Below are 26949 nucleotides of genomic sequence, written 5' to 3'. Positions count from 1 at the left end.
GAGCACGGGCACAGTGCAGGCTGGAAGTGTGAGGGAAGCACTTTGAGGTCCGCGCATGCGCGGCGCGAGCACGGGCACAGTGCAGGCTGGAAGTGTGAGGGAAGCACTTTGAGGTCTGCGCATGCGCGGCGCGAGCACGGGCACAGTGCAGGCTGGAAGTGTGAGGGAAGCACTTTGAGGTCCGTGCATGCGCGGCGCGAGCACGGGCACATTGCAGGCTGGAAGTGTGAGGGAAGCGCTTTGAGGTCCGTGCATGCGCGGCGCGAGCACGGGCACAGTGCAGGCTGGAAGTGTGAGGGAAGCACTTTGAGGTCTGCGCATGCGCGGCGCGAGCACGGGCACAGTGCAGGCTGGAAGTGTGAGGGAAGCACTTTGAGGTCTGCGCATGCGCACGCACAGTAGTAGCGTGAAGTCACTTCCGTCATGGAATTTTGTTACAACACAAGGGATTTTTCCTATCAAAACTCTCTAGGTGCCAGCAAAGATGTTTCACTTCAAAAAATATACCACTCACTGCTGGTTGTGACAAACATTGGTCAATAATTCCTTCCATTTGCCTTTTCACAAAGTGCAATGACTTTTGAGGGTAGTAAGGAAACAGGAGAGGACTGTCTGAGGTAAAAAAAAAAAAGGTTTGTTATATAAAACAAAAAAACGAAGTATTATTGCTAAAGCCCAGTACCACCAGATTCACGTGCAATGTTACAAGCAGGGCCGGGTATATTAAATCTGTGAGTGCTGTGGCTCTACCTGAAACATGACAAAGACTTTCATTTGCATTTCATTTTAGCTACAGTACCAGTTCCGAAAAAGCTGTACAGATTATAAGTATACACATAATAGTTGCATACATCAGGGGTTCTCAACCCCAGTCCTCAAGACCCCTTCCCTCCCCAACTGTGGCTCCCTGCTTCAGCACAGGTGGCTCAGTCAATAATGGAGTCATCTTTGCTGAAGCTGGGATATCCTTAAAACCTCACCTGTTGCGGGGGTGGGGGGGGTCTTGAGGACTGGAGTTGAGAATTTCTGGCACACGATTGTGGGCGTACAACTCGTTATGGACTGGGGGGTTGGTGGGGGGGGAAGGAGAAATAATGTAGGTTCAGCAGGGTCAAGGCTCTACCTCGGGTCTCCTGAGCCCAGAGGTGCATATCATTTCAGGCTCCGGTAGAGCTCAGAACAATGGGAGCGTTGTTATACGCAGCGACATTCAAATGTCACAAATAAATACTTTTGTTGAAATCGAATATTTTTCTGCCATCGCCTCAGCTGGCAACACAAGAATAAGTTCTGGAGCATTTCTTTTCTAATAAGCCCCAGTAGATCTGCATGTTTAGCTCCATTGCTTTTTGAGCAGCCTATTGCACTGCAGGCAACATTTCTCAAGTCAAATACTGCAAAAGAACAAAAAGTGGCATATCCTATCCATTTTACGGATGCCAAACAGTCTGGAGAATCGCTTCACAGAAAAGAAATGTTAAACGTATTATGAACAGCTGCATCGGATTCCTTTTTTGCCTCTTGCTCACGTTGCGGTCTATCCAACTTTTACATATCCCAGATCTGCTTAGCATATCTATATTCAAGGGAAACCAGCTAGCAGAGTATTTTTATGTGTGTGTCCGTGAACCCTGGCACCACAGGTGGGGGATCTGCCGCTTAGAGGAGGAGACACCACGGACACAGACTGTTTAGCATGAGAGAGCCTATAGATGCATAAAGCTCAGTGCTGCATCGATGTAAAAGTCCTTATAATGTTAAAGAGTAAAGCTACATATATACTGTACCTTTCAGGTGTGTGCTGTTCTCAAGGAAGCTGAACCACTTGTTCCCCTCTGTGTTGGGTGGGGACATAAGGGTGTCATCTTCGTCTTTCAAATACTAGGAAATAATTAATGGGAGGTTTTTGAAAATGTATCAAATATTTAGAGAGAAAGCAAAATGGTCAAATGCCTAGTCTATTATCCATTACAAAAACACAAATGTTATAGATAAGCTGCATGCCATAAAAGGTTATTTCCTTAAGTGCAATGTTTGCAGTTGATGACCAATATCTCAGTCCTTTTGTGCACTGGTATTTCCTTGGAACTAGCATCATAAAGTGGTTTTATACAGTAACCACATTTTGCACGTGTGCCAGGATTCATGTCTCCGCGGGTGCATTCGAACAGGATATTGTGCACAGACACTGCCATTGAGTCCTATGGAAACTGTGATTTTCTGTGTTATGATGGAATAGGTTGTGTTATTTGGGGGGGGGGGGGTGGAGGGGACAAAAATTTCCTTTTTCTGTAGATGAGAACAAAATATGTGCGCAAAGTGTCCAAAAAGTTGTTTCTCAAAAATCTACTTCTAAAAATTTGGGGAAAACGTTCCAAATGCACAAAATCTCACATATCTTGTTGTAAGGCGTTACAAATTCCCGAAATAAGTAATTTAATCAGAAGTGGGGGTATGATACCTTTAGCTATTTCAGCTGGGCAGCACTCACATAACACAGAAAGATATTACCACATTACAGGCAATAAAGTGATTATTTATGTTGGGCTGCAGTATGCACTCATACAAACTTACTCCATTGCCCTTCTTATTAGAACAATAGACCTTGGCTGCAACAGTGCTTTTCTAATGAATGGCTACTGTTAGGCTACGGCCACAGTGCCTGCGCTGCCCTCGCGCCTGCCAGGCTGGCGGCGCGGCAGCTGAGTACCCCGGTCTGCAGTGAGCTGCAGGGGAAGAGAGAGGGGGTCGGGCGGGAGTGTGATGGGGGCGCGGCCATGACGTCACCTGGCAGGTTCGCCCTCATTGGCTGAACCGCCGAGGGGCGTGGCCTAGCGCTCCATCGCTAGAGCTGATCACAATTTTCATGTATACCTGAAAAACTCGCAGCGCGGCGACCGTACCTCGCAGCGGGCCCAGCCCCATTGAAGGGCGGCTCTTGTCCCCGCAGCGCCCGCCATAGTGAGCGCTGCAGCAGCCTGCGGGGACCTGGCCTTAGGCTGCATCTTAAAATACTCCGCTTTAATTGTTCTCATAAAAAGTGCAAATATTTTCACGTTCTAACACGGAGTGGTAACGATCAAAGACAGCGACACGCAAGGGCAGGAATTCCTCGTGGATAATTTAGAGGGATTTAATAATAATAAAAAAAAATGCAAAAGACAGGGAATCCGCGCTCGTGCGGTCTTGTGATGTATGTCGTAAGATCAGAGCTCGTCTGATTACTGATCAAGTAAAAGTAAAATAACACACAAGTAATAATTAATGAAAAAATGTATAAATATATTTTAAATAATAACCAACCAATGAATAAATAAAAATTATTTACAAAAAATCAGAAGGCAAAAGCCACTCACACAACAGACAAGCTGTACAGTACTTAACGTGTCTGTTGTGTCAGTGGCTTTTGCCTTCTGATTTTTTTATTATTTACATCATTGGTTGATTATTGTTTAGTTTAAAATATATTATATATTTTTTTTCATTAATTATTGATTCATTTATTACTTGTGTTTTATTACATTTTTACTTGATCAGTAATCAGATCGTTATTTCAGGTCCTTGTTTGGACTTTATGCAGCTTTTGCAATAAACGTACATATATTTTATTGACCCCCCCGGTGCGCTGTTTGCATTTTTCTCATCGTGATTATAAAAAATATGAATAACATGAATTTGCAGCACATGGGTGTAATAACCCCCTTCTGCTCAAGGACACAGTGCACACAACATACTGCAAGTAATGGCATCAGGAGCACATAGCGGTCATACTGTCCAGTTTAAAGAGGCTTCTTTCTGACTACATCAGATGTACTGTAACAGTATCCGGTACCATATATTTGAAATGCTATGATACTCTATGTATAATATTACAGATTAAAGCAATACTGCGAGTGAATTTTCCCCACTTTTTGTTGTTGTTAAAGAATTCGAACCAAGGGGTGCTCCTGAGCAGAACCAGGCTATTTTTTTTAGCTCTGCGGACCCTTCCCCTCCTACTAGATCCCGGGACACTTACCTGTTTAGTTGCCAGCGTTTTCCTCGCCTTCAGGAAAATCAAAATGGCAGCCAAATCTTGCATGTTTCACCGATAGGAAGCTGCAAGGTTATCAGGGGTGGGAGGGGGGGGGGGGGGGGGAGTGGAATGACGTTGCTGCTTCCTACTTGACTACTTTTTATGATGTCCATGAGGAAACACTGGTAACTAAACTGGTAAATATCTTGGAAACCATGGGGTCCACAGAGCGACAAAATTGCGCGGCTCAGCTCTCGAGGTCCTCCTGGCTTGAATTTGTAAAAGAATCCTGGGATTTGATGCTTTAAAAAGCCACCTGACCACAAGACTATGTAATGAGGGTAAGAATCACAACAGGGGCACTTCGATGACACCATTTGTTGGAGAATGCTTAAAAATCCATAACTCATTCTGCCACCTGACTTTCTTCAGACATAATGTATAACTCGGGTCTTGGCAAAGGCAGGTTTCTTCACACTACACCAAAACACGGGCATAGGTTTATGGGAGACAATGATAATGAGAACAGGCTACGTCAAGGGCTTTCTGGTCGTTGGCTATGGTGCGCTGACGGTGATCTGGCTGGACGTGGAAGGGAAAAGGAGGCGACTCCTCTCCCGTATACCCGATCAGTGTTGTCATGATAACGTGATGGTGACGAGTTAGAGCGAAGGTGCGCAAACTTGTTGCGCTGCGCCGCCCCGTCTGTTCCATCGTGCCCCCCTGTACCTTCAACGCTTAGATGATTCTGCTGGGTCATGTGACATGTCACGTGACGTCACGTCTCCATGGTAACGGGCGTCATTTGCCGCCGCGTGGACAAAAAGCTGGTGAGTCAATTTACAGAGGCCTCGCGCTCTTAGTGCGTGGGCCTCTGGTAACTGCCGCGTGCCCCACCCCAATAAAGTCACGCACTCCGCTGAGTTAGAAGGGGCACTCTCCTGCCGTGAACCCTCTGGCACTCAAAAGGATTAAATCACCCACCAACAAAATTGCAACATCACATATTTGTTTATGGACTGTACACTTTAAGAGGAGACCTGTAAAGTTTTGGAAGCCCTTTATAATATTATTGAATCTATAACAGAGTTCAAATTGATTCCCTAAAAAGTATCACAAACTACAATGTATATACATTTGTGACAGATGTTCTAGGAGCTCTGGAGTCTCACTCTTCTGTTTCCTATACAGACATTCTAACTACTGAGGAGACGCAGGAGGTCCCTCTTTACCAGGAGAGGCAGACACCAAGAGGATGTGGACTCATGTACGGATATACTAACAAGGTAGTAAAAGAAAACTAATTTAAACAGAGCTAAACGCACTGTGTTTTTTTAATCCCTTTTCAGATATTCTTAAAAATCACTGAAAATGTAGAATGATGAACCAAACAAGATACGCAAGCAGTGGTACTTTACCTGACCCACTCTCTCTACGTTGAAGTATTTTCCCTTCTGGGTATACAGATCCGGTGCCTAAAACAAAACAAAATTCAATGGGATGGAGCAATTTGCTAGTTTAGGATTCTCTGTAAAGCAAACGGTGAAATATTCTGGGAATGTGCAGAACAGACCCGGTTTAATGTGAATTATAAGGATGCTTTAATGTACGAAGTATTCAGGGAACGTTACCTCATTAAAGTGCTCTGTTAGAAAATCTGCAACAAATGTTATGTCTTTCTGAGTCATCTACAAAGCAAAAACACAGGAACGTCAGACATATCTTACACAAAAGTATTACAGGTATTCTTTTCAATGCTCCACATAAAATATAAAGAAAAGGGCTTAGGCCATTACAAGCCCAATCCTAAATAGCATCTACTTTTTTTTGTTTGTTAAAAAGACTAATTAAATGTAGATAACTGGGATACTTTAAGCAACCTAATAAATGTATTTTGAAACAAGAGTATGGAGGTGTTTAGAAATTAATACAGGACACATTCTCCAGTGAGACCCAATTAGAGCCGCAGTTCAGGCTGCCACTTAATTTTTCCCCCCATTCAATATGTGCATCAATACAATCTACACACTGACAAGTGATTAGCCAAGTTGCTGATTGATCTGCGAAGATTCGGCTCAGGGAGGGGGGGGGGGGGGGTCACTAAAGTTCTGTCAGTGCAGCAGAAGAGGACTAAAGATGCAAAGTTGTGTGTGGAAGATGTGACCAGGCAGTCACTAGATACAATTGGTGCACTGCTAGAAAGAGGGCAGGCCTCAAAAAGGGATGTGCCAGAGCCTGTTTCAGAAGAGGAAGAGGATGTGACTCTGTAAATGGTTGCTATAGGAACAAAAAATGCTAGGTACATTATAATACATTAAAAATGACTTTAAAAATAATAATTTTTTTAATGCTACAAGTATTTTCTCATAGTACAGAACTGATGATAAAAAAAAAAAAAAAAAACACAAGAGGGAGATTGTTGAACTGGAGCTTTACGGTTTCTGTTATATCCACTGTGCACTAATGCTTACTCTTCAGTTTTATTCCGTGAGCCACTGATTAAGTTGAAAGTGTTTTTTCTTAATAGTAAAGTCTGCCTTTAAATATACACATTACATGGCACGTTACCTTGTTAAGTTCAGGAAGTACATGGTCCTCAGACATTCGCAACATAGCTAGGAAGAGAATTGGTTACACTTAATGAGTTTAACAAAAATCCATGTAAAACTGTAGGAACTATTGCAGCCACAAATCCTACTCATTTTATCATCCCGCCTCTGGAAATACCCCAAAACATTGAATTGAATTTGTATTTCCTTACCGAGACACGCAGGGACGGACAGACTTGTATTGCCAACCTCTTTACCCTTAAACTATTACAACCCAGATTAATATGGTGATTTGGTACAAACATGTTGGAAAATATAATAAGACACAAAACCTTGCTGTCATGTATATGTTGTAAATGCCATCTAGCTTGAATACTGCCCAGGCTAACAGCTTTATGGTTACAGTAACATCTTCTGATCATTTCTGGCCCCTGATTTCTGATAACCACACAAATGGAAAAACTGCTCCTAACAGCTGCTACTTGTCTATGTAATGAATCCTAAAGAAATATTGTCTTGCTTACCCACATACAACCATCGAAAGAAGGCCTTGAAGTTTTTCATGCTACCATCTATAACTCTAAAAGAAAAGGGAGGCAGGAATGAGTATGTCACATTCATCTGATAAAATCAGTTAGCAAAATCTCTCATATTATGACTGCCGCCAGCTGCTGCTTGGAAAAGCCCTCTCCCCCCCTCCCCCCCCCCCCTCCAGGCTAGCAGTAGAAAGAAGGATTGATGAAATGATGTTAATGGAAAGATCATCTTCTCTCAAACAGTCCACCAAGAGATTGTATAAAACGTTGGAACCCTGGGTTAATGATTGATGTTGAGTGTGTAGTGACCATAGGATAAATATATGCTTTGGAGTTGGACCGGGGCTCAGCCCCTCCCCCTCTTTCCTTGTCTTTCTGTCTTCATTATGTTTTTTTTGTTGTAAAATATGATTTAGTACTGTACAACACTAATATATATATATATATATATATATATATATATATTAGGCATTTGATGGTAATGTTTGTTGTTATTATTACGTGTACTATTTTTATTATTAGTAGTAGTATCATTTTTATTATTATTGTGTTACAAATCTGGAAAAACGAATAAAAACTATTTAGGAAAAAAATAAAAAATCTGTTAGCAGAGCAGTGTCATAATAGTACAGTATCCAGCAACCCATACTAGGATAAATACAGGACCATTTCTTACTGCAGGAGCTCGTTTGATTTTAGTATGAAGGAACCAACGGCTGTTATAGCATCTGCAAAAGAGGAAATACACAGTTTGCTGTGAAGATGTAACTAGTTACATGCAGGGTCAAATAGCTTAGATTATAAAGCACAAAGCAGGAAGATTATGCATAATGTTTCACACTGTAAAGAAATATAAACACACACACCTTCAATTGCTTTGGCATCAACTCCAAGGGGCTCATATTTCTGCTTCCACAAGGCCATCCCTTTCAATTCACTTAGATGGTACAGCAAGGCTTCAGAGCCACTGTAAACATAGGGGATTATATGTTGTTAGCACCAAATCAAAAGGCAAGGTGGAAAGATGCTTGTTGCGAGCTATAAAAGATCACGAACAGGCGAAGATAGGGTGCAATTCAAACCAAAGATTGAACCATTTCCAATCTTGCATTGTGTTACTAAACAATCTATTTGACATTGAGGGAGTCATTTTGATGGAAGAATTATAAATAAGATCCGCACACTGACACAGCCATTTATTTCAGATAAAAGGGGCTGCCTAACCTAGCTCTTAGAAGAAGGAAAAAAAAAACTTTATATTTATACCCCATGTACCCAAGTAAGGAAAAAATGCAGTGCTTCTAAAGATAAGGGGAATTGGGTTATAAAGCAGTGTTCAAATATTCACAATGAAGACTTATTAAAGTTTAATTTCAATACATTAGCTACATTGTATTTATGTCTTTATTTATATAGCACCATTAATGTACATAGCGCTTCACAGCAGTAATATACGTTACAATCATATAAATAACAAATAATATAAATAACACAAAGGGGAGAAGTGCTTCAGACATAAAAGTTGCATTTAGGAAAAGGAGTCCCTGCTCCGAAGAGCTTACAATCTAATTGGTTGGTACGAAGAACATACAGAGACAGCAGGGGGGCGTTCTGGTAAGTGCGTCTGCAAGGGGCCAAGGTTTATGTATGAGGTGTTAATTTTCCGTCATGGAGCTACTCGTATGCTTCTTTAAGCAGGTGTGTTTTGAGGTGGGTCTTAAAGGTGGCTAGAGAGGGTGCTAGTCGGATATTGATGGGGAGGGCACTCCAGAGGTGTGGGCAGTCAGTGAGAGGTTTAAGGCGGGAGAGGACTTTAGATAAAAAGGGGTTCGAGAGAAGACATCCTTGAGCAGAACCCGGGATGGTGCATAGCGAGAAATTAGGGCGGAGACGTAAGGAGGAGCAGAAGAGTGTAAAGCTTTAAAAGTGAGGAGAATTGAGTGTGTGATACAGGATTTCATAGTAAGCCAGGAGAGGGATTTCAGCAGGGGAGACGCTGAGACAGATTTCGTCTTTAGATTTGGATTTCAAGCCTTAGACAAGAACTATGGAAGAAAATGTAGATTGATCGTACAGGATTTCTATTGCTTCGCGGTGGTAATACAGAAGAAAATATGATGGGTAATAGATGAAATATAACATACCTTTGTAAGTGACTTATGACTAGCTTTTGTATACTGGAATATGATGACTCAATGGATTGTCCAAGCTTCTTCAAGCCCTACCAAAAAATGTTATATTAATGTCTTATTATACATATGTTTCTTCAAACAGTACAAGTGCAAAATACAAAGGGCAACAAACTTACTTTAACTGTTAGCTGAGTCATCAATAATGCTTGAAGTTCAGGGCTAAATTACAAGCGGCAAGAAAACACATTTTAATTTAGCGGTGTAAAAAACGGGAACATAACCGACAACATACAAGACTGTCTCCCTTTATAAATACAAAATATTTCACTATCAATTATATGTAAACTAATAAGCTGAATGGGCAATAAAAACACATGGACATATTTGTCGTGTAACAATAACCTTATTATATTAAGAGACCACAACGCAAAATGAATAAATACACATTAGAAAAAAATATGTCGACACTTTAAATACATACAATAGACACTATAAATGTGCTTTGCCAGCAACGCAAAAAATAGTGCTGTTGCTTTAAGATTTTATTACATTTTATTAGTTGAAATCAACCGCAATCCTGAAAATATATAGTTACACAAATAAAACAGTGACCTTGCTTTCCCCCACAAGAGCAGCTGCATGAACTCATCCTGTACAGAAGTGGTGGTATTTTTCTCCTGAAACAAACAACGAAAAAAGGTAAGTCAGGAGGCATGGTGGGATCTGTGGATGGTGGGATCTGTGGATGGTGGGATCTGTGGATGGTGGGATCGTTTGATGGTGGGCGATGACGTTAATGGCAGTTGTGTCGAGATATTTCTGCCTTAAAGCTGCAGTTCAGTCAATATCCTGCATGTGTGTTTTTTTTTAATAAATCAGTTCTGTAGCATTTTCTGTTTAAAAAAAAAAAAAAAAAAACTTTGAAAGACCATATTTCTTGTATTCTATTTTAACAGGCATGCTTGTTCCTATAGCAACGATTTACATTCCGCATATTTAAAGCTGTCGCCAAACGTTGCCGATCAATAGACGGAGAACGAATTGACCGGCAGCTATGCAGTTCTTTAGGTAATTAGAGATTGCCCACATAAAACTATTATAGTAAAAAAAAAAAAAATTAAAAAAAAAAAAATACTGAACTGCAGCTTTAAATGAGAAATAATTTCTTCAAAAGTGCAGGTCTCCTCAAAGACAGAGATAGAAAGTAGAGCTCTACTCACACGTTCATAATGAAGTTCTCCTTTTAATGTGACAGCCAAGACCAGTGGGAGAACAACGTTTCATGTGACCTGATGAAAGGTCCCCATGGGACCTGAAACTTTGTTATTCCCCTGTTCTTGGCTGTCACGTTAAATGGAGAACTTCATTATGAACGTGTGAGTAGAGCTCTACTTTCTATCTCTGTCTTTGAGGAGACCTGCACTTTGAAGACATTATTTGGCTGTGTTGTGTTGGCTGCACATGCAGGTTTCTCCTCGCCGGAGGCGGTTTCCCTGCACTTTGGAATTGGCCTAAAATGAGACGCACAGTATTTTGAGCACTCCTGCAAGTGTCGGAGTGAAGGTATTTTTCATGTCATTTGCCGGCCGTATGTCAGGCTGGGATCTGGATTGGATGGTTTACAGGAGTTAGGATAGTTATTCGATGCACACATTATAAAAATGCGGGGAGAGTTGGAAGTGAAAAGGTTCCTGTTTGAGGAATTGTTGCCGGGTTTCACAGTAACGGTCAGCTATTTTACTCTACAGGTCCCTGGCTGTTTTTCCAAAGAGTAGCCATGCTTCAACTAATATCACCGTCCTCAAGGGCCACCAACAAGCCAGGTTGTATGGATATCCCTGCTTCAGCACAGGTGGCTCAATCAGTGGCTCAGTTGAAGATTGAGCTACTAATTGAGCCACCTGTGCTGAAGCAGGGCTATCCATAAAAGCTGGCCTGTTGGTGGCCCTTGAGGACTATGTTTGAGACCCCTGCACCAAGGTAACAACATTGGCACAGTTTCTTGGAGCCATTAAAAACTTTATACTAGAAAAAAAGCCATATGTCACGTTATAAATAGCTTATTTCATTCACTAAGAGTGCATGTCTAGGTGTATAAATTCCCAAAGTAGTAATATGCAGAAATGCACTCACAATCTTCCTTACAAATTGTGGGTTTCTGGATTGCATGCTCATCTAACTGATTCTGTCACAATTTGTTTTTACATTTTCGTGCCACTTACACAATGTCACTATTTCCCCTGGCCCATTGTAATGAGCTGAAATAAAGTTGGCACAAAAAGAAAAATACTGTGGTGCTATCAATTAAACGTCTCAATGGAAAAGAACGGGTTTCAGGGTCCAGTAATATAAATATAAAACTGTGTCCCATAAATCAAAACTTGTATGTAATTACATACAACTGCATAGAGAGGAAAAGTCTCAAAGTTCAATCCTTATGGAAAAACTTCTGATCCCGCAGCTAGAGTCCCAAGGGGTCCAACCCTTATTATTAACCAGATGCAGAGAAGAATGGCTCAAAGCGTGTGGATCCACAGCTCCCGGAAAAGAAAGGAGAAAATAAGTGTCATATTGTTACAACAAAGTACTTTCGAACAAATGGCGAGAGATGCACTCACTTTTTTCTCAATAAAATGACCTTATATACCGTGTCTTGCCTCTGTATCTTCCACAGCTTGCAAGTGTCTCCGTCACATGAGACCAGGCTTTTTATTTTAAATGGGAGATTTTCATGTAAAAAAAAAAAAAAAAAAAAAAAAAACACAAACTCAGCTATATTAAGTTTTAACAAGGTTAAATATCTAAAATGTATAAAAAAAAAATTTTTTTTTTAAAAACAACACATTTACTACGGTAGTGCCGACAAGTATTCTAAAACAAATCTGGGGCTATCACCAACCAGATCCAGGTACATGCTGCAACATTTCAGTGACATTTCTGCAGACAGACTAATGGCCCATCGGATTAACAGCGGGGGTCCCTGGCAGTCCCATCCCCTGCTGTGTTAATCCGATGGGCAATTAGCCTCTGCAGAAATGTCACTGAAATGTTGCCGCATGTACCCAGCATGTACCTGGATCTGGTTGGTGATAGCCCCAGATTTTCCAAGGCAAGTTTTAGAATACTCGTCGGCGCACCTGTGACATGTGACTTGTTTCAAATCAATTGGGTGGGGGGAAAGAGTCTCACTTTTAAGGAGGCCCACAGTTTGAAAACAGAGTTAGAAATAGTGTCTTGAGTATCAGCCTGTGAACTCTAACCTCTGTCCTTTATCCATTACCAGGGAATTCCAGATGTTTACAGGTAGGTGTACTACCAGATAGGCAAAGCTTTGCTTTCTCTTAAGTACAGTCCTCTCTAACTTATATTTGTCGGAGGACAGAATCACTACTCACACTTACTGTTTTGACCCAACTCGGGACATTCTGCTCTCTCTTGCCCTGCAATCACCAGAGGGTTCTGGAAGGCCGACTCCCCCCGCTCCCTGTCTGCAGTCAGCTCAGGACGTGCGCAAGCTGTGGGACTCTTTTCCAATTGATTTTAAACAAGTCATGTTAGTGAATGTGGTTTTATCGCGGTTTTTGTTGTAGTTGCATATTTTAGACATTTACACTCATTAAAACGTAATATACCGATGCGTTTTTTTATAGGAAAGAAAATCTCCCATTTAAAATAAAAAGCTTGCTGTCTGAAAATATTTGGTATAATATGTACCGCCTTTAATGTGACACTCCCTTTGAAATGTAAAGAAATGCGTGTCTCAAAAAAATACAATAAAAACAGATTGAAAAAAAAAAAAAGCTTCGCCTCGTGTGACGAAGACACTTGCAAGCTGTGGAAGATACAGAGACAAGAAACAGTATATAAGGCTATTTTATTGAGGAGACAAAAAGTGCTTTGCTGTAACAATATGACACTATTTTTCTCTTCCTTTCTTTTTCGGGAACTGCGGATCCATGCACTTGGAGCCATTGTTCTCTGCATCCGAAATAAAGCGGTGCCTTAAGAAACAAGAACTATCCCAAATGTCCAAAAAGTCTGGTGGCCATGGTTGATCCGGACGGACATCCAAGGGGGTGAGCAATGCCACCGTCTGGCTTTGATACGGTTAAGTGAGTTCTCCTACAATTGTAACTCTGGTGGGCAGAGGGATTAGAACAGGAGGAGCGGGATCCGGCGTTCCGTGGGAAGAGACGGGAGGGTAATTAATAGAGAAGGGCAGATATAGAAACCAGGTAATGTGGCCCCATAGGATATATAATGACGAGGAGGAGGTTAAGACAGAAGAGTATCTAGGCAACAGGGTGCAGCGATTTCTCTGTCCCCCCCCCCACCACTTTCCTCTCCCTCCCCCTACCACCTTTCCCACCCATGGTGCTGTCTTAAGTTTTTGTCTGTCTGTAGGGGTAGGAGTGATAAGTCAACATAACAATGCTGTCCACGGTCTGTACAAATGCTTGTTAGACTTGTTGAAAACTCTAATAAAAACTTGAGTTGCAAAAAAAATAAAAAAATTAAAAAAAAAACCACAACAAGATTTGCACTGCAAAACCTTCCAAAAAAACATTCAGCACTTCAGTGTGTAATTGAGTTACTAGTTTTGGACCATACATACCTGCACAAACTTAGTTAGCCGCGAGTCCATCTGCATCAGTATTTCTTCCCATGCTTCACACATACACGTCAGGGATAACTTTAAATACTGACGAAAGAAGGAAAATGCAAAGACTGCATGAACAAGCTAAATTCTGAGAAAGTTGTGAACAAGGGAATTCAAATCTGTTCATGTCTAAAAATACAAGCGCAAATAAATAAAATAAAAAGCGTTATTTTAAAAGGGAACTACCTGAAGCAGAGTTGAAATGTGGGTAAATTTTCTGGCCATTCGGGTGACTTCAGGCAAGTAATCCGACAGCAAATGAGTATCCAGCTGGAAAATAAAAGGACTTTTAAAAAAAGATTTTTATTTTTTTAAGAAGTCGAAGACCGAGCTTCTGATTGAGCGACCTGACCTTTTGGCGGGTCTTGAGGACTGGAGTTGTGAACCCCTCTATTAACACCAAGATTGTAGGAGCGCCTACGTGTAACCGAATACAGTACACCCAAATTAACATGTATTTCAACAAGCAACGCTACGTTTTGTGTACAAAGAGAAATAAAAGGTCGTCCCGTCATGTGGATCCTCATTATTCTTAATGAGGAAAAGATTCAGAACACTGTTCAAAACAAATTAGGAATATAATTACTTTTCGCTTAAAAAAAAAGTGATATTTCCTTAAAATGAATTCAAGGTGTAGCAGCTCCGCTGAATACTAATTCCTGCAATTACCGCAAAAGAGGCTTACCTGAAAATAAGTAATTTCAGGCGAGGTATTCGTTGACAGCTCAGTAATGACAGACAGCGATTTTAAATCGCTAGACAGGCACAAACCAAGGCAAGATCCCAAAACCTGACAAGAGACACATTAGGGTTCATAAAAACGTCATACAATAAACGTACAGTTCACGGAATCTAATAGAGGAAAATGATGTAATTTGGCTGAATGGGGCATTAGGCAAAGTCTTATCTTCCATTGGCCAGTGTTAAAATACCCGTTTTAACCAAACTATTTATTTGGGAATACATGCAATCCTCTGGCTTTTTACAGTAAAGTATTCATTTTTTCTATTCCATTTTAGTTTGTACAACTTTCAAAATGATGCTGTTATACCCTGATGAATAGGAGCTCCTAAATGATAACATGTTTTAATCGGGAGATTTGTGAATGGGAAATGGGTTTAATTAAACCTTCCAATCACCTTCTCCCACATATTTCATTTTCCACCCAACTTTCCATGAGGATTCCTTATATGTTAACTTTTATCTTTCATCCCGTGGTTCAGGTACATAAAACATCTCTCCATAGGCGTTTCTGAAAAAATGTTTTACTGAAAACCCAACATGCATGCTTAGCGCTGGAACCCAACATCCATGCTTAGCGCTCGAACCCAACATCCATGCTTAGCGCTGGAACCCAACATCCATGCTTAGCGCTGAAAACCCAACATCCATGCTTAGCGCTGAAAAACCCAACATCCATGCTTAGCGCTGAAAAACCCAACATCCATGCTTAGCGCTGAAAAACCCAACATCCATGCTTAGCGCTGAAACTCAACATCCATTGCTTAGCGCTGAAACCCAAAGTCCATGCTTAGCGCTGAAACCCAACGTCCATGCTTAGCGCTGAAACCCAAAGTCCATGCTTAGCGCTGAAACCCAACGTCCATGCTTAGCGCTGAAACCCAACGTCCATGCTTCGCGCTGAAACCCAACGTCCATGCTTAGTGCTGAAACCCAACGTCCATGCTTAGCGCTGAAACCCAACGTCCATGCTTAGCGCTGAAACCCAACATCCATGCTTAGCGCTGAAACCCAACATCCATGCTTAGCGCTGAAAAACCAACATGCATGCTTAGCGCTGAAACCCAACATGCATGCTTAGCGCTGAAACCCAACGTCCATGCTTAGCGCTGAAACCCAATGTCCATGCTTAGCGCTGAAACCCAACATCCATGCTTAGCGCTGAAAAACCAACATGCATGCTTAGCGCTGAAACTCAACGTCCATGCTTAGCGCTGAAACCCAACATCCATGCTTAGCGCTGAAACCCAACGTCCATGCTTAGCGCTGAAACCCAACATCCATGCTTAGCGCTGAAAAACCAACATGCATGCTTAGCGCTGAAAAACCAACATGCATGCTTAGCGCTGAAACCCAACATGCATGCTTAGCAGTTAGGTTGGTCCCGTATTATGTACAAAAAAGGAGTGAAACTGGTTGTGGAGCGTGAATTATATACGGAGTACAATTTAATCAAGATATACCTTTACGTTATTCTGGATAATAAAAAAATAAAAAAAAGTTCTAAATATCTGGGCTAGAAAAAATTAAATGTAAGAATTAAATCAACTTCTAAAAGCGCTCTATTAAACACTGAATGCCACCGCTCTTATAAACCATTTTATTTTAACGGTACCTGGCTCCTTTTTATAACTATTTTTATTTTAAACACGTTAGCAAGCCACGACAAACAATTAGGAATAACAGACGTCATTCCAGAAAACAAACTAAAAAAGTCGTCATTCCAGAAAACAAACACACGCAGTACTGTACCTCTGTAATTGTGGCAATTTTGTACATCCCGTAGGCATAGATCTCAATCTGCCCCGAGTTTCCTCCAAGGACCAGAGCATTGAGCCTTAAGAAAAAGTGTGAGCAGGTTACTTACAGTCAAGCACAAGGAATATGGGGGTGCGGGGGCAAGAGACATGGCTTATCTCATCATAAATGGACTTTACTAACACTAGTGCCGGCTTGGTGGCTTAAGGGTTTTCTACGGGATCATCCTTCACCAAAACTTCGTCAACCCAGATTCAGGGATATATTTATAAACATCTCCCAGGTGCAAAACCGGGGCACAAACTGCCAAAAACTGCACCAGATTTAGACACATAAAATGTCCTTTGATGGCAATGGTATTATTTTCCTTTCATAAATCTGGTGCTGTTATTCTTTGCACCAGTTTTGCAGCCCGATACATATATTCTCAAGTGTTTGTCAGTGATCTTTTCTTCTTGTGAGTGGCATTGGGTAAAGCTACCAAATGCCCTGGTGGTTAAACCCACCCCTAGAATTAATGTTTTGCACTCAATGTAATTAAACCATACACCCCCTCCTTTCCCCTCATTTTAAAATGCTTCTGATTTTTTAGCGAAGTATATGGGGGATTTTCAATGCGAGATCCCTTGAAGGGGAAGCCCCACTTCGGACCTTAATTATTGAATGGCAGTAGCATGTTTAATATGGTAGGAGTCGATTGGTACAAGTAAAAAGTATTTTGAGCTTCAAACTAATGCTATAACGGGTTTTTACAATCTTTACCTAACTCTCAAAACCTCAGTTCTCTCCAAAGGACTAACATTCTGTCCCACCACCAAACTGGACCAAATCCAATTATTCTCAGACCTAGAAGAATTCTTCAGGAGACTACGACTGAAAGAATACTTCCACAAAAAAAGAGAGCACCCCCATAATGACAGAGAACAACAAGAAGAAGAAGACCTAGTTCACACCACCAACAGGATGCAACGTCATACTTGACGGCTACATACAGAGCTTCAGATCGCACGTTTCCTCACTAGCATCAACACAGCAGAAAAAAAACTATCTGATATCAAGGAACTGCGAAACAACCACAACATCACCATCAAACCAGCAGATAAAGGAGGCGCAGTGGTGCTTATGAACACAAATAAATACATAGAAGAAGGCAATAGACAACTCACAGACAACACCTACTACAAGAAACTCACACACGATCCAACCCAGGATTATACGAAGCAACTCATGAATCTCATTCAAACATTCCCTAACCACCTGCAACCACAATTGAAGCAACTAATACCTGACAACCCAGGAGTTGGGATCTTCTTCATGCTTCCCAAAATCCACAAACCAGGAAACCCCGGCCGACCTATTATAACAGGTATGGATACACTCACTGAAAAAATATCAAGCTTAGTGGAGAATATCCTCAAACCTTTAGTCAGAAGCACCAACAGCTTCATACAAGATACCACAGATTTTCTCAATAATCTTAACAACATCAACCAACTACCATCCAACACACTGCTAGTTACCATGGATGTAGAATCCCTTTACAGCAACATCCCCGACAAGAATGGTATTGAGGCAAGCCTGCAATTCCTTACAACATCTCCAATGGATCAGAAATACAGCGCTGATGTAATTACCAAACTGATAGAATATATCCTCACACACAACTACTTCAGCTTCAACAAGGAAATGTACCTACAACTAATGGGGGCTGCAATGGGTACCAAGATGGCACCGCAATATGCCAATCTTTTCATGGCAAATCTTGAACAAAGATTCTTAACTAAATGCCCCCACAAACTCTACAAATACTACAGATACATTGATGACCTGTTTATAATATGGACAGCGGGTTAAGGAAACCTAAAACAATTCCACGAGTCCCTGAACTCATTCCATCCATCAATTAAACTCAAAATGGATTATTCGGCAAACCTAGTACATTTTCTAGATGCAACAGCAACACTGAAAGATGGAAAACTACACACATCTGTATACAAGAAACCAACTGACAGATGCAGTTACCTCCACAACTCCAGCTTCCATCCCACTCATACCAAACAAGGTATCATACACAGCCAGGCTATAAGATACCACCGCATATGCTCTGACACTGAAGACAGAAACAGGCATCTCACAACCCTGACCGAATCGTTCAGACAGAAGGGATACAAACCAAAGATCATTGCCAAAACTATTACATCTGCACTAAAAGCCCCACGAGAACACCTGCTACAATACAGACAGAAAGAACTTACCACACACATACCACTTGTGTTCACATACAACCCTACCCTAGAGGGTATACGAAAAATAATCAAAGATCTGCAACCCATGCTGGCAGAGGATGCGACATTAAAAGAAATCTTTCCCAAACCTCCCATTCTTGCATTCCGGCAACCACCAAACCTCAAACAGAAATTAGTCAGCAGAAAACTTCACAATGAACTTAAAGACATTGATAATAGCACAAAACTGTGCAACAACACACGTTGCAAACTGTGCAAACATATATGCCAAGATCCCACAGCCAGTCACAACCATGGAAAACTCAATGTTAAAGGATCATACAGCTGCACATCCAGTAACGTGGTGTATATGATTCAGTGCAACAAATGTGACCAAGGTTGCTACAGTGGGGAAACCAGCCAAAAACTACAAGGCAGAATGAATATGCACAGACACTCCATACTCCATCACGAAGAAGGAAGATACTGTTCACCTGTGGGACATCACTTCTCACAACCAGATCATTCCATAAATGATTTAAAAATCAAAATCCTCAATGGAATGTTTAAAAGCACTCAAGAACGGAAAACATTTGAACTCAGAATGATAAGACTCTTTGACACCAAAACCAAAGGACTTAATGCGGATATGGTGTTTCTCACACCCTATCAAAATTGTTTGTAATTATCCTGCTTGCCTCTATTCTTATCCACACTTTCTCTGCCCCCCCCCCCCCCCCCCAGCATCCCTCCCCCTCTCCACCTTTCCTTGTCACCATCCCCTGGCTTCTAACACTTTTAACACCCTACCTTATCTACAGTACATATCTGTTTTTTTTTTTTTGTTTTTTCTCTCTACACTGTTTTAGCCATAGATTCCTGTGTATATCAGTATTGCTGACCTGAAGAAGAGAGGAGAACTCTCGAAAGCTTGTCCTATGACATAAATTGTTAGTCCAATAAAAAAAGGTATCACCTAATCTGATTTTATATATATATATATATATATATATATATATATATATATATATATATATATATATATATATATATATTTATATATATATATATATATATATATAAAAATAAAAATGCTCATCTGCATGTCTTAGGCAGGTCTGCAACCCCGCCTTTCACCATTATCACCCAGCACACAGCACTTCCACTGCAGCAAGGAAAATGACATGTAAATGAGCACACAGTGCCACTTTTTGCTTCAAAAACCATTTTTACCATGGTGCCCTATAGGCTTAAGCTTGCTGCATGGTCACAGCTTTGAGCACAGCCAGGGTTAAGGTGCATACCCAGAAAACCCATATATATTAGGAATAAAGTTACACATTTTTTACCTTACATCTCCCAGCAGCTTCAGTATTTCATCTGACTTTTCCTCACTAGAATACAAAAGGCATATTGGGGTTGCGGTGAGAGACTCCAATTTCTCAGTGATAGATTATATATACACGGTATATAATGTTCATAACTTCCTACCTGAAGATTTTGGCCGTGGCATTGTAACTGAATGTAGAAAAGGAAATATTAAAAGGTTACAAAAATCAAAATGTAATTCTACTTCAATGAAACGATAAAAACGTGCTTCCTGTAACCGTGCAGGATTAATGGTGCAGTTCCACTTAGGCTGGTTTACACAATCCCCAAAAATGCTGGGTTTGTTAGGAGTGCATTTCACTTTTCCTTTTTAGTCCTGATCGCGTACCACAGAGTGAAATTAGCTGGCGGTTTTCTATTTTGGATGCGATTTTAAAAACAACCTATTTTATAGAACAGCAAAGTTAAACCACAACTTGGCATTTTTACTGCATTCTTTCCCTAATTAGGTATTAAAATCATAACAACGGCTGCACGAGTTGTATGGTTTGTGCGATTTGTTTCTGTAGGCGAGCTTAAATCTGCCAAGATAATGTGTACATCAAGTTTTAAAACAATCATGAAAAGTAAGAGAATGTATTCAATTCCTGAGGGTTCTCACCATAGAACAATCCCAATATATGTTGTAGCACAGGTCTTCACCTTCATATAAAACTCTCTCTCCTTCTACTAGCTAACCAACCAAACACCACTGCTATTCTTAGGGCCAGATTCACCAACCTCTGTTAAGACATTTTCTGCATATCTTCAAAGGCTAAAAACGTAGCGTTAAGCCCTGTTTTTTCTCTTCAACAGCGTCACGTTAACTATAACATCTGTTAATGATAATCAGATGCAAAGAGCGCCCCCCCCCCCTCCCAACAGCGCAGATCTACTAAAGGCGGTTAAAGTTAACATGTGGATTTAACGTTCCGTATCTAAAATTGGAGTTTCTCGCAGCCAGACGCTGAAACAGGGCCCTTTACAGGGTCTGCTACCGAGTGCCACAACTTTTGGAGGTAGGACGACTCCTAAGTGTCTAATTAATATGTTCTTGGTAACATTTTGTGATGATTTAGCCTCGAGAAAGCATTTGTACACACAAAACGCGCGCGTCGGCATAACTAGGCAATAGCCTGTGACGTCCCAGTGGAGAGTGCACCGCAATATGGTGTTTGTGCAGCACCGTGGGCTCAATCTGTTCCTTATTTAATTCACTTGAGCACACAATGTTACTAAGAACGTATTAAGACTTATTGGAGTCTTCTAGCCCAAAAGTTGTGGTACTCAGCATCGCATATGCACCAGAGAAATCCAAGCTCTGCCCTGTCCACCAATACCTGGCGGTCGGTTAATATTGTTAAGTGAGAACGAGGGCATATGAAGAAGCAATCACAGTGTGCAGAGACAGAGACCCTCGTTCGGTGGCGAGGGGTAAGAAACTGCAACTGAATACTATCTGCAGTTCTCTCTATACCCGCACCATCCGTCCTATATTCACTGGTTTGATACAACAATTTATTAAGTGTTAATGATTTAAAAGCCCACATCTTTCAGTATATGCTAGCTGCTGACCAGGATAGCGCTCAGCGACACTGCACCAGAGACCTTCTCGCTTATCCAGATCATTATCTGTTATATCAACGAGACAGGAGGGATATAGGTTTTTATTTTCCGTGTACCAGAGAAAATAATGCCCATCACTGATTTAGGCAATGTCTCGTTCTGAGCCCTAAATTAATGAAGCTTTGTTGATCTAGCCCTTAATCAGCTCACTCACTTACCAGTCCTCTTACTGGTCTAATTCCCTCACCTTCCCTACTGGTAATAACACAGTCATTCCAAATATTCCCACTTACTACAGTGCTTACGTTCTAAAATCTTTATAAAGGGGATTGCTATCTCAAACTCTTTCTACTTACGGTGAAACACTCTTACATTAACATTGTGCTTTCATGTATTAGTAATTTCCCTCAAACTCTCCAACGTAGAGTTCCAAGAACTCAGTACTCAGGACTTCCAAGAACTCAGTACTCAGGACTTCCAAGAACTCAGTACTGTTCCAAGAACTCAGAGAAATAAAGTAGCACAATCTCCACTTACTGTACAGCAAAAACAATTACACACATTCCTAAAATAGCTACTCAAGTAAGACCTTGAATGATGAAGCAGTTCGATGTTATGTATCTAAACAGAAAAATGGCATCCCCCAGGTTGCTGTATAATTACTTCTTTGGCAGTGCAGGTAGCTTAGGTAGCAGGACATTGGATTCACTCTCTGCATTATAAAAGGAGGTCAGTATGCTGGAAAAAAAAGAACACATAAAACGGTAATTCGCACAAAACTTTCTGATACACGCTAACTGAACATGATGTAGTACACACATTGCACTGCACACATACTGAACCCTCCACGCAGTATGCGTCTTACTCATGCAATAGGGAACACACAAATCAATGAACATGTCTAACGAAAAAGTGAAGTTCCTGGGAAGTACGATATCCAACATTTGGTTATGAATACTGGCAGCCGGTAATTACATGTGTGGGGTTTGTGTACAATGTGAATGCACCACTAACCTAGTCCTGATGAAGGCAAAGAATATCTTGATAATGAGTTATACTAATTGAAAAAGCACATATGTTGTTTATGTCCCCATATACAAAACACATTTTTCTATATATGTTGGTGGTACTACTAAAGAATTGAGGAGGTTTTTAGGCCCGTATTCAATATGTTGTAAAGAGGCTTCTCCAGGTCTCTCAAGCTTCTTACATGCAAGAGAAGAGAAATGTTAGAGCAAGAGTGACTGAGTCACTGATTACGCCACCAGTACTGAAGCAGGGATATCCTTAAAACCTGACCTGTTTGTGGCCCTTGGGGACTGGAGTTGGCCGCTCCTGCTTTAGAGACTTCCCAACCAATGAGAAGCAAATTCACAGCATATTGACTAAGAGCTTAAGTCTGCATAAACCACGCATACATGTGTTTTTTTTTTACACTTTAGGGCTGGGACCAGCTGCGCCCGGCGGCGCGGGCGGCCGCACGAGCGTTCCCCACCAGCAGGGGAATCCTCCCGAGCCGGTCCCAGTCCCCCCTCACGGCACAGCTCACTACACGCTGTGACGCGTCAGCCGCCAGGGGATTCAAGAGAATTGTAATCCCAAGCGGCGACGCGTCACGGGGTGTGCTGTGAGCCAATGAGGAGGGGAGGCTTCGGGGAGCGGGGAGGAGAGTGTGGGGGGAAAGCAGCGTGAGTGCCTGTCTGTGTGTGTATGTGTGTGTGTGCCTGAGTGCCTGAGTGCGTGTCTGTGTGTGAGGAGTTGAGGGGCTGAGGATTTGAGGGGCTCAGTGGGTGAGGGGCTGAACGGCTGATGGGTGGTCCCGCCCCCTCACGTCATGGCCGCGCCCCCCCACCTGTTTTGGCCCCCCCCCCCCGCTCACAAAAATGGTCCCTTTGGACCGGAAAAAGCCCCAAGTGCCTCTTCACGCGCCGCCTGTCTGCAGTGCGGGCGCATGGTCTGAGGCAGCGGGCCTTAGCCTTAGATAATGCCACGGCAGCTCATTTTGCAGTGGCTAATGTGAAAATCACTAAAAATCAATTAGCGTACCGTAGTATAGAAAGCGAAAATAACTTGCGATGGCAGCAACCACAGCAAACTCCTAACAAAGACTCACACGTTGGACACAAACTTATAGTTATAGGAACATCTCATTTAAATCAAAGATTTCATTTAATTACCTTACTAACTTAAATATGGTACATTCTGTAGCACAATGATAAAATACATTCGGATACAGAACTGAAGGGGTTAACCGCTGTGGGTAGTAAAATAAAGACACAGCGGTGTCCCCATTTTTCCCATTGACTTGCCTGTTCTCCTCTGTCACTTCCATCCAGTGCATACAGGATATTGGGGTTTCCACAGAAAATGAATGGAGGCTCTCTGGCTTTTCCACATCACACAATACGACTCGCTTGGTATCAGCCAGACCAAATGCCAATACTATCAGGAAAAAAGGAAGGCCTGGGTTACATCCACCTATATGTCACAATGGCAAAACAGCACCACTGCACTGTGCAGTACGTTAATATTAGCAACATTGATTTATTATGGAAAGACATAAGCAGTTTACTTTTGCCGTCTGGTCTCCATGCCAGTGATGTGACTTCTTTTCCGGTATTTTCATTTGGGGGCAGATGCCAGACTCTCTGAATATTTGCCAGCCGATGGAGTAAAACCTAGAAACAGAAGATGCCGCATTTCTATTAATCATCGTGGATGCTTTAATCATATATCTGTCTTTAGTTTCAATGCGATCGAAGGTAAAGCAACGTTTACATGCAAATCGGAGCGCCTGCTGCTTACTGAGGGATCATATGAAACGGAGAAAATAATGCTGCAGTGACTTCAAAGAACAATGGGGAGGTTACAAATCAGATCTTGCCAAATTCCTATTAGCATCAACTGAAGTTCTCATAAATACTAGATGGCAACATTTTTGAACAGTTGACACAATTTCTATGAATGAATTCTGCAATCTAAGCGAAACAGGCTACCTGAGCTGATATCAAAGTTATATGCACACCAAAATGTTCACATGTACACTCAAGGTCCAGTCCACTATCCTGCACATAGATCAAATCAACCCTCTAAAATTGGTGCCCTTATTAGAGTTTAAAATTAATTTAGGAGCCAACAGCTACTGAACACTTCAATAACCGTTTTAGGGTCTCTTCAATTGGACGAAACAAGGTAATTATGTGCAGACAAACATACACAACAGTTACCGGCAGCGTCTATTTCTTGCAATGAAAACAAATACAGCTGGGGAACCCTGGAATTGAAAGTTCACACTCCAAATGATAATCATGTGTTTGCACATACTGAGCACAATGCTTACCAACATGTTTACATACACTTACCAGAAAGATTAGATTGATCCAATTTTTGGGGAGAAATTGTATGCTGCTCTCCACAGGAATCTACAGGCACTACACCTAAAACCTTGATCCAGCATCACACAATGTCTGCCTCAGTTATAAGGGTTATAAGATGTGCAGATGACCATACAAAAGCTGTTATTTCCATCCAGCGGTTAGAAATACCCGTGTATGGGCCTCATGAGTCTGGTTGCGCTGCCCAAAGCAGGTATTGATGTGCACACAAAAGTACTTGTTTGGTTTTAGGAATCTATACTTTGTGATGGTGAGCAAACAAATGTCAATAACTCAATTATAGACCAGCCAATCCAAGAACTGTAAGCTGCATCTCTCAGTGAAACCTCACATTTTAAACATAGTTGACGCATTTCATTCATCTTCTGCCAATGACTGCCCAACACTATGATGCCATTACTGGTTGTTCTTTTCATTTCAGCATCATGTAGTTGTAAAAAAATAAATATTAATAGACGTATGGAGTGTCATGATCAGAGGTCGCATTAAAGCGTGTGTAGGTGCCCTCTAAATGAATATGCATAAGGCTTCAATCTGCAGACAGACCGCCCCCTTGCACTGTCGTCAGAAGCAGAGCTGTTTGTCACTGCTCTATCCGAAGTTACGACCCTCAATATCTTGCGTAGCGCTACACAAGGCATAGTGGGATATGAGCTCAGAGGGCAGAACAGTGACTGACCCCTCTGCCTCTGAGAGGGGTTCAAGTGTGCAGTCTGTCTCTCCCATGTGTGTCTAGCACAACCTCTGTCTGTTATATTTCCAAATTATTTCTCACATGCGTTATTATGTATGCATTACCTCTCCAGCTTTGTTGACAAGTGCAATGAGATCCCTCTTGGGTGACCAGGCCATAAATATAATCTCCTGTGGCAGCTGCTTCTCCCCAACCTGACGAAAGGATGGCATTGTGGAGGTCCTACAAACAGCAGCACAGACACAGGTGTAGAACTGCACACTGCCTGTCTGCAGTCTGAAAGAAATAAAGGAACCTATTCACTTGGAAAAAGTCAGCGAGGATCACATTGCCACGGAATATGAATGAGGCACGATACCGTGTTTATATCCTAGAGATACACATGCTACATCATACAGTAGTATAGCTGAGGTCACAACACAAGTAAAATATTTCCGAGTGGGGTGAGAATACACACTAGTTTCAAACCCATCACTTAGAAGGTGCAGCCCCATGTAGGAACAGACTGAATTGACGACAGTGACAATTAATAGGCTAATAATATGTGCACAAATAAATAATTTGAAATAAGTTTTTTGGAAACCTGAAATATCCCTTTGTTTACCAGGGAAGCCCCATGACAATCACGGTGATTACATCGTGTGTAGCAGCAGAGCACCTTTCTTATAATTAGGGAACATGCAAATAAGGTGCATGTGTTAGACTGCCCTGGCATGCAATGAGGGAAATCCACGGAAACCACTGGGATTATGTGACGTGTGTAAGAGACCGGAGTGCCCCCGTGTGTAGTTTATAAGGGCAGCCCCATGCCGGTGGGTGTCACCCAAACATATAAGAAGGACCCCCCATATGACAGTCACTGGGGACGTGCGTGCTATTGTTTGTATGGTGGGGCTCTCGTGCAGGGTACAGGGACTGCACCGGACCCCGCACTTACCCTGCTGCCCGCGGGAACATGCAGCGGGCGCGCGCTGATGATGCCACACTCCAGCGCCAAGTGGAAAGCCAATGTGACGACGAGAAAGGGTACAGCGCTCACAGGGAGGAAGCGCTTGGAGGTTCCCATGGCAACAGAAACCCCGAGGCGGGAAAAGCAAAGTGGACAGCGACGGCAGACATAGTTACCGCAGTGAATACCGTACAGGAACATTCACACATGCAGGAACATTCACACATGTAGGAATATGCAGTATGCAGGAACATGCGGTTTGCTGCAGTATGCAGGAACATGCGGTGTGCTGCAGTATGCAGGAACATGCGGTGTGCTGCAGTATGCATGAACATGCAGTGAGCAGCAGTATGCAGGAACA

At 41.8% G+C, this 26949-nt stretch overlaps 1 protein-coding gene across 2 annotated transcripts; it reads right to left on the bottom strand.

Moving 5' to 3' along the window:
• Positions 1-406: 406 nt before the first annotated feature.
• ANAPC4 (anaphase promoting complex subunit 4) lies at positions 407-26658 on the bottom strand. Of its 2 annotated transcripts, XM_075568372.1 has the most exons (22): positions 26577-26658; positions 25744-25915; positions 24123-24228; positions 23860-23992; positions 22214-22288; positions 20108-20134; positions 19966-20010; positions 16386-16470; positions 14578-14682; positions 14079-14162; positions 13848-13934; positions 9845-9909; positions 9409-9451; positions 9245-9321; positions 7967-8067; positions 7777-7828; positions 7089-7144; positions 6584-6630; positions 5647-5703; positions 5434-5490; positions 1788-1881; positions 407-612 (listed from the first exon to the last, which is right to left on the bottom strand). In XM_075568372.1, exons 1-22 carry the CDS (start codon positions 26594-26596, stop codon positions 422-424), a joined length of 1779 nt encoding a protein of 592 aa, XP_075424487.1. In that variant the 5' UTR covers positions 26597-26658; the 3' UTR covers positions 407-421. The 2 variants fall into 2 exon arrangements, with proteins under 2 accessions (XP_075424487.1, XP_075424496.1); XM_075568381.1 differs by lacking the exon at positions 20108-20134.
• Between the last annotated feature and the right edge of the window lie 291 nt (positions 26659-26949).

Source organism: Ascaphus truei, chromosome 1, assembly GCF_040206685.1.
Source record: "Ascaphus truei isolate aAscTru1 chromosome 1, aAscTru1.hap1, whole genome shotgun sequence".
In the NCBI taxonomy this organism is placed as follows: domain Eukaryota; kingdom Metazoa; phylum Chordata; class Amphibia; order Anura; family Ascaphidae; genus Ascaphus; species Ascaphus truei.
The sequence above is the reverse complement of the archived record's forward strand: the minus strand, read 5'-3'. Positions and strand labels throughout refer to the sequence as shown.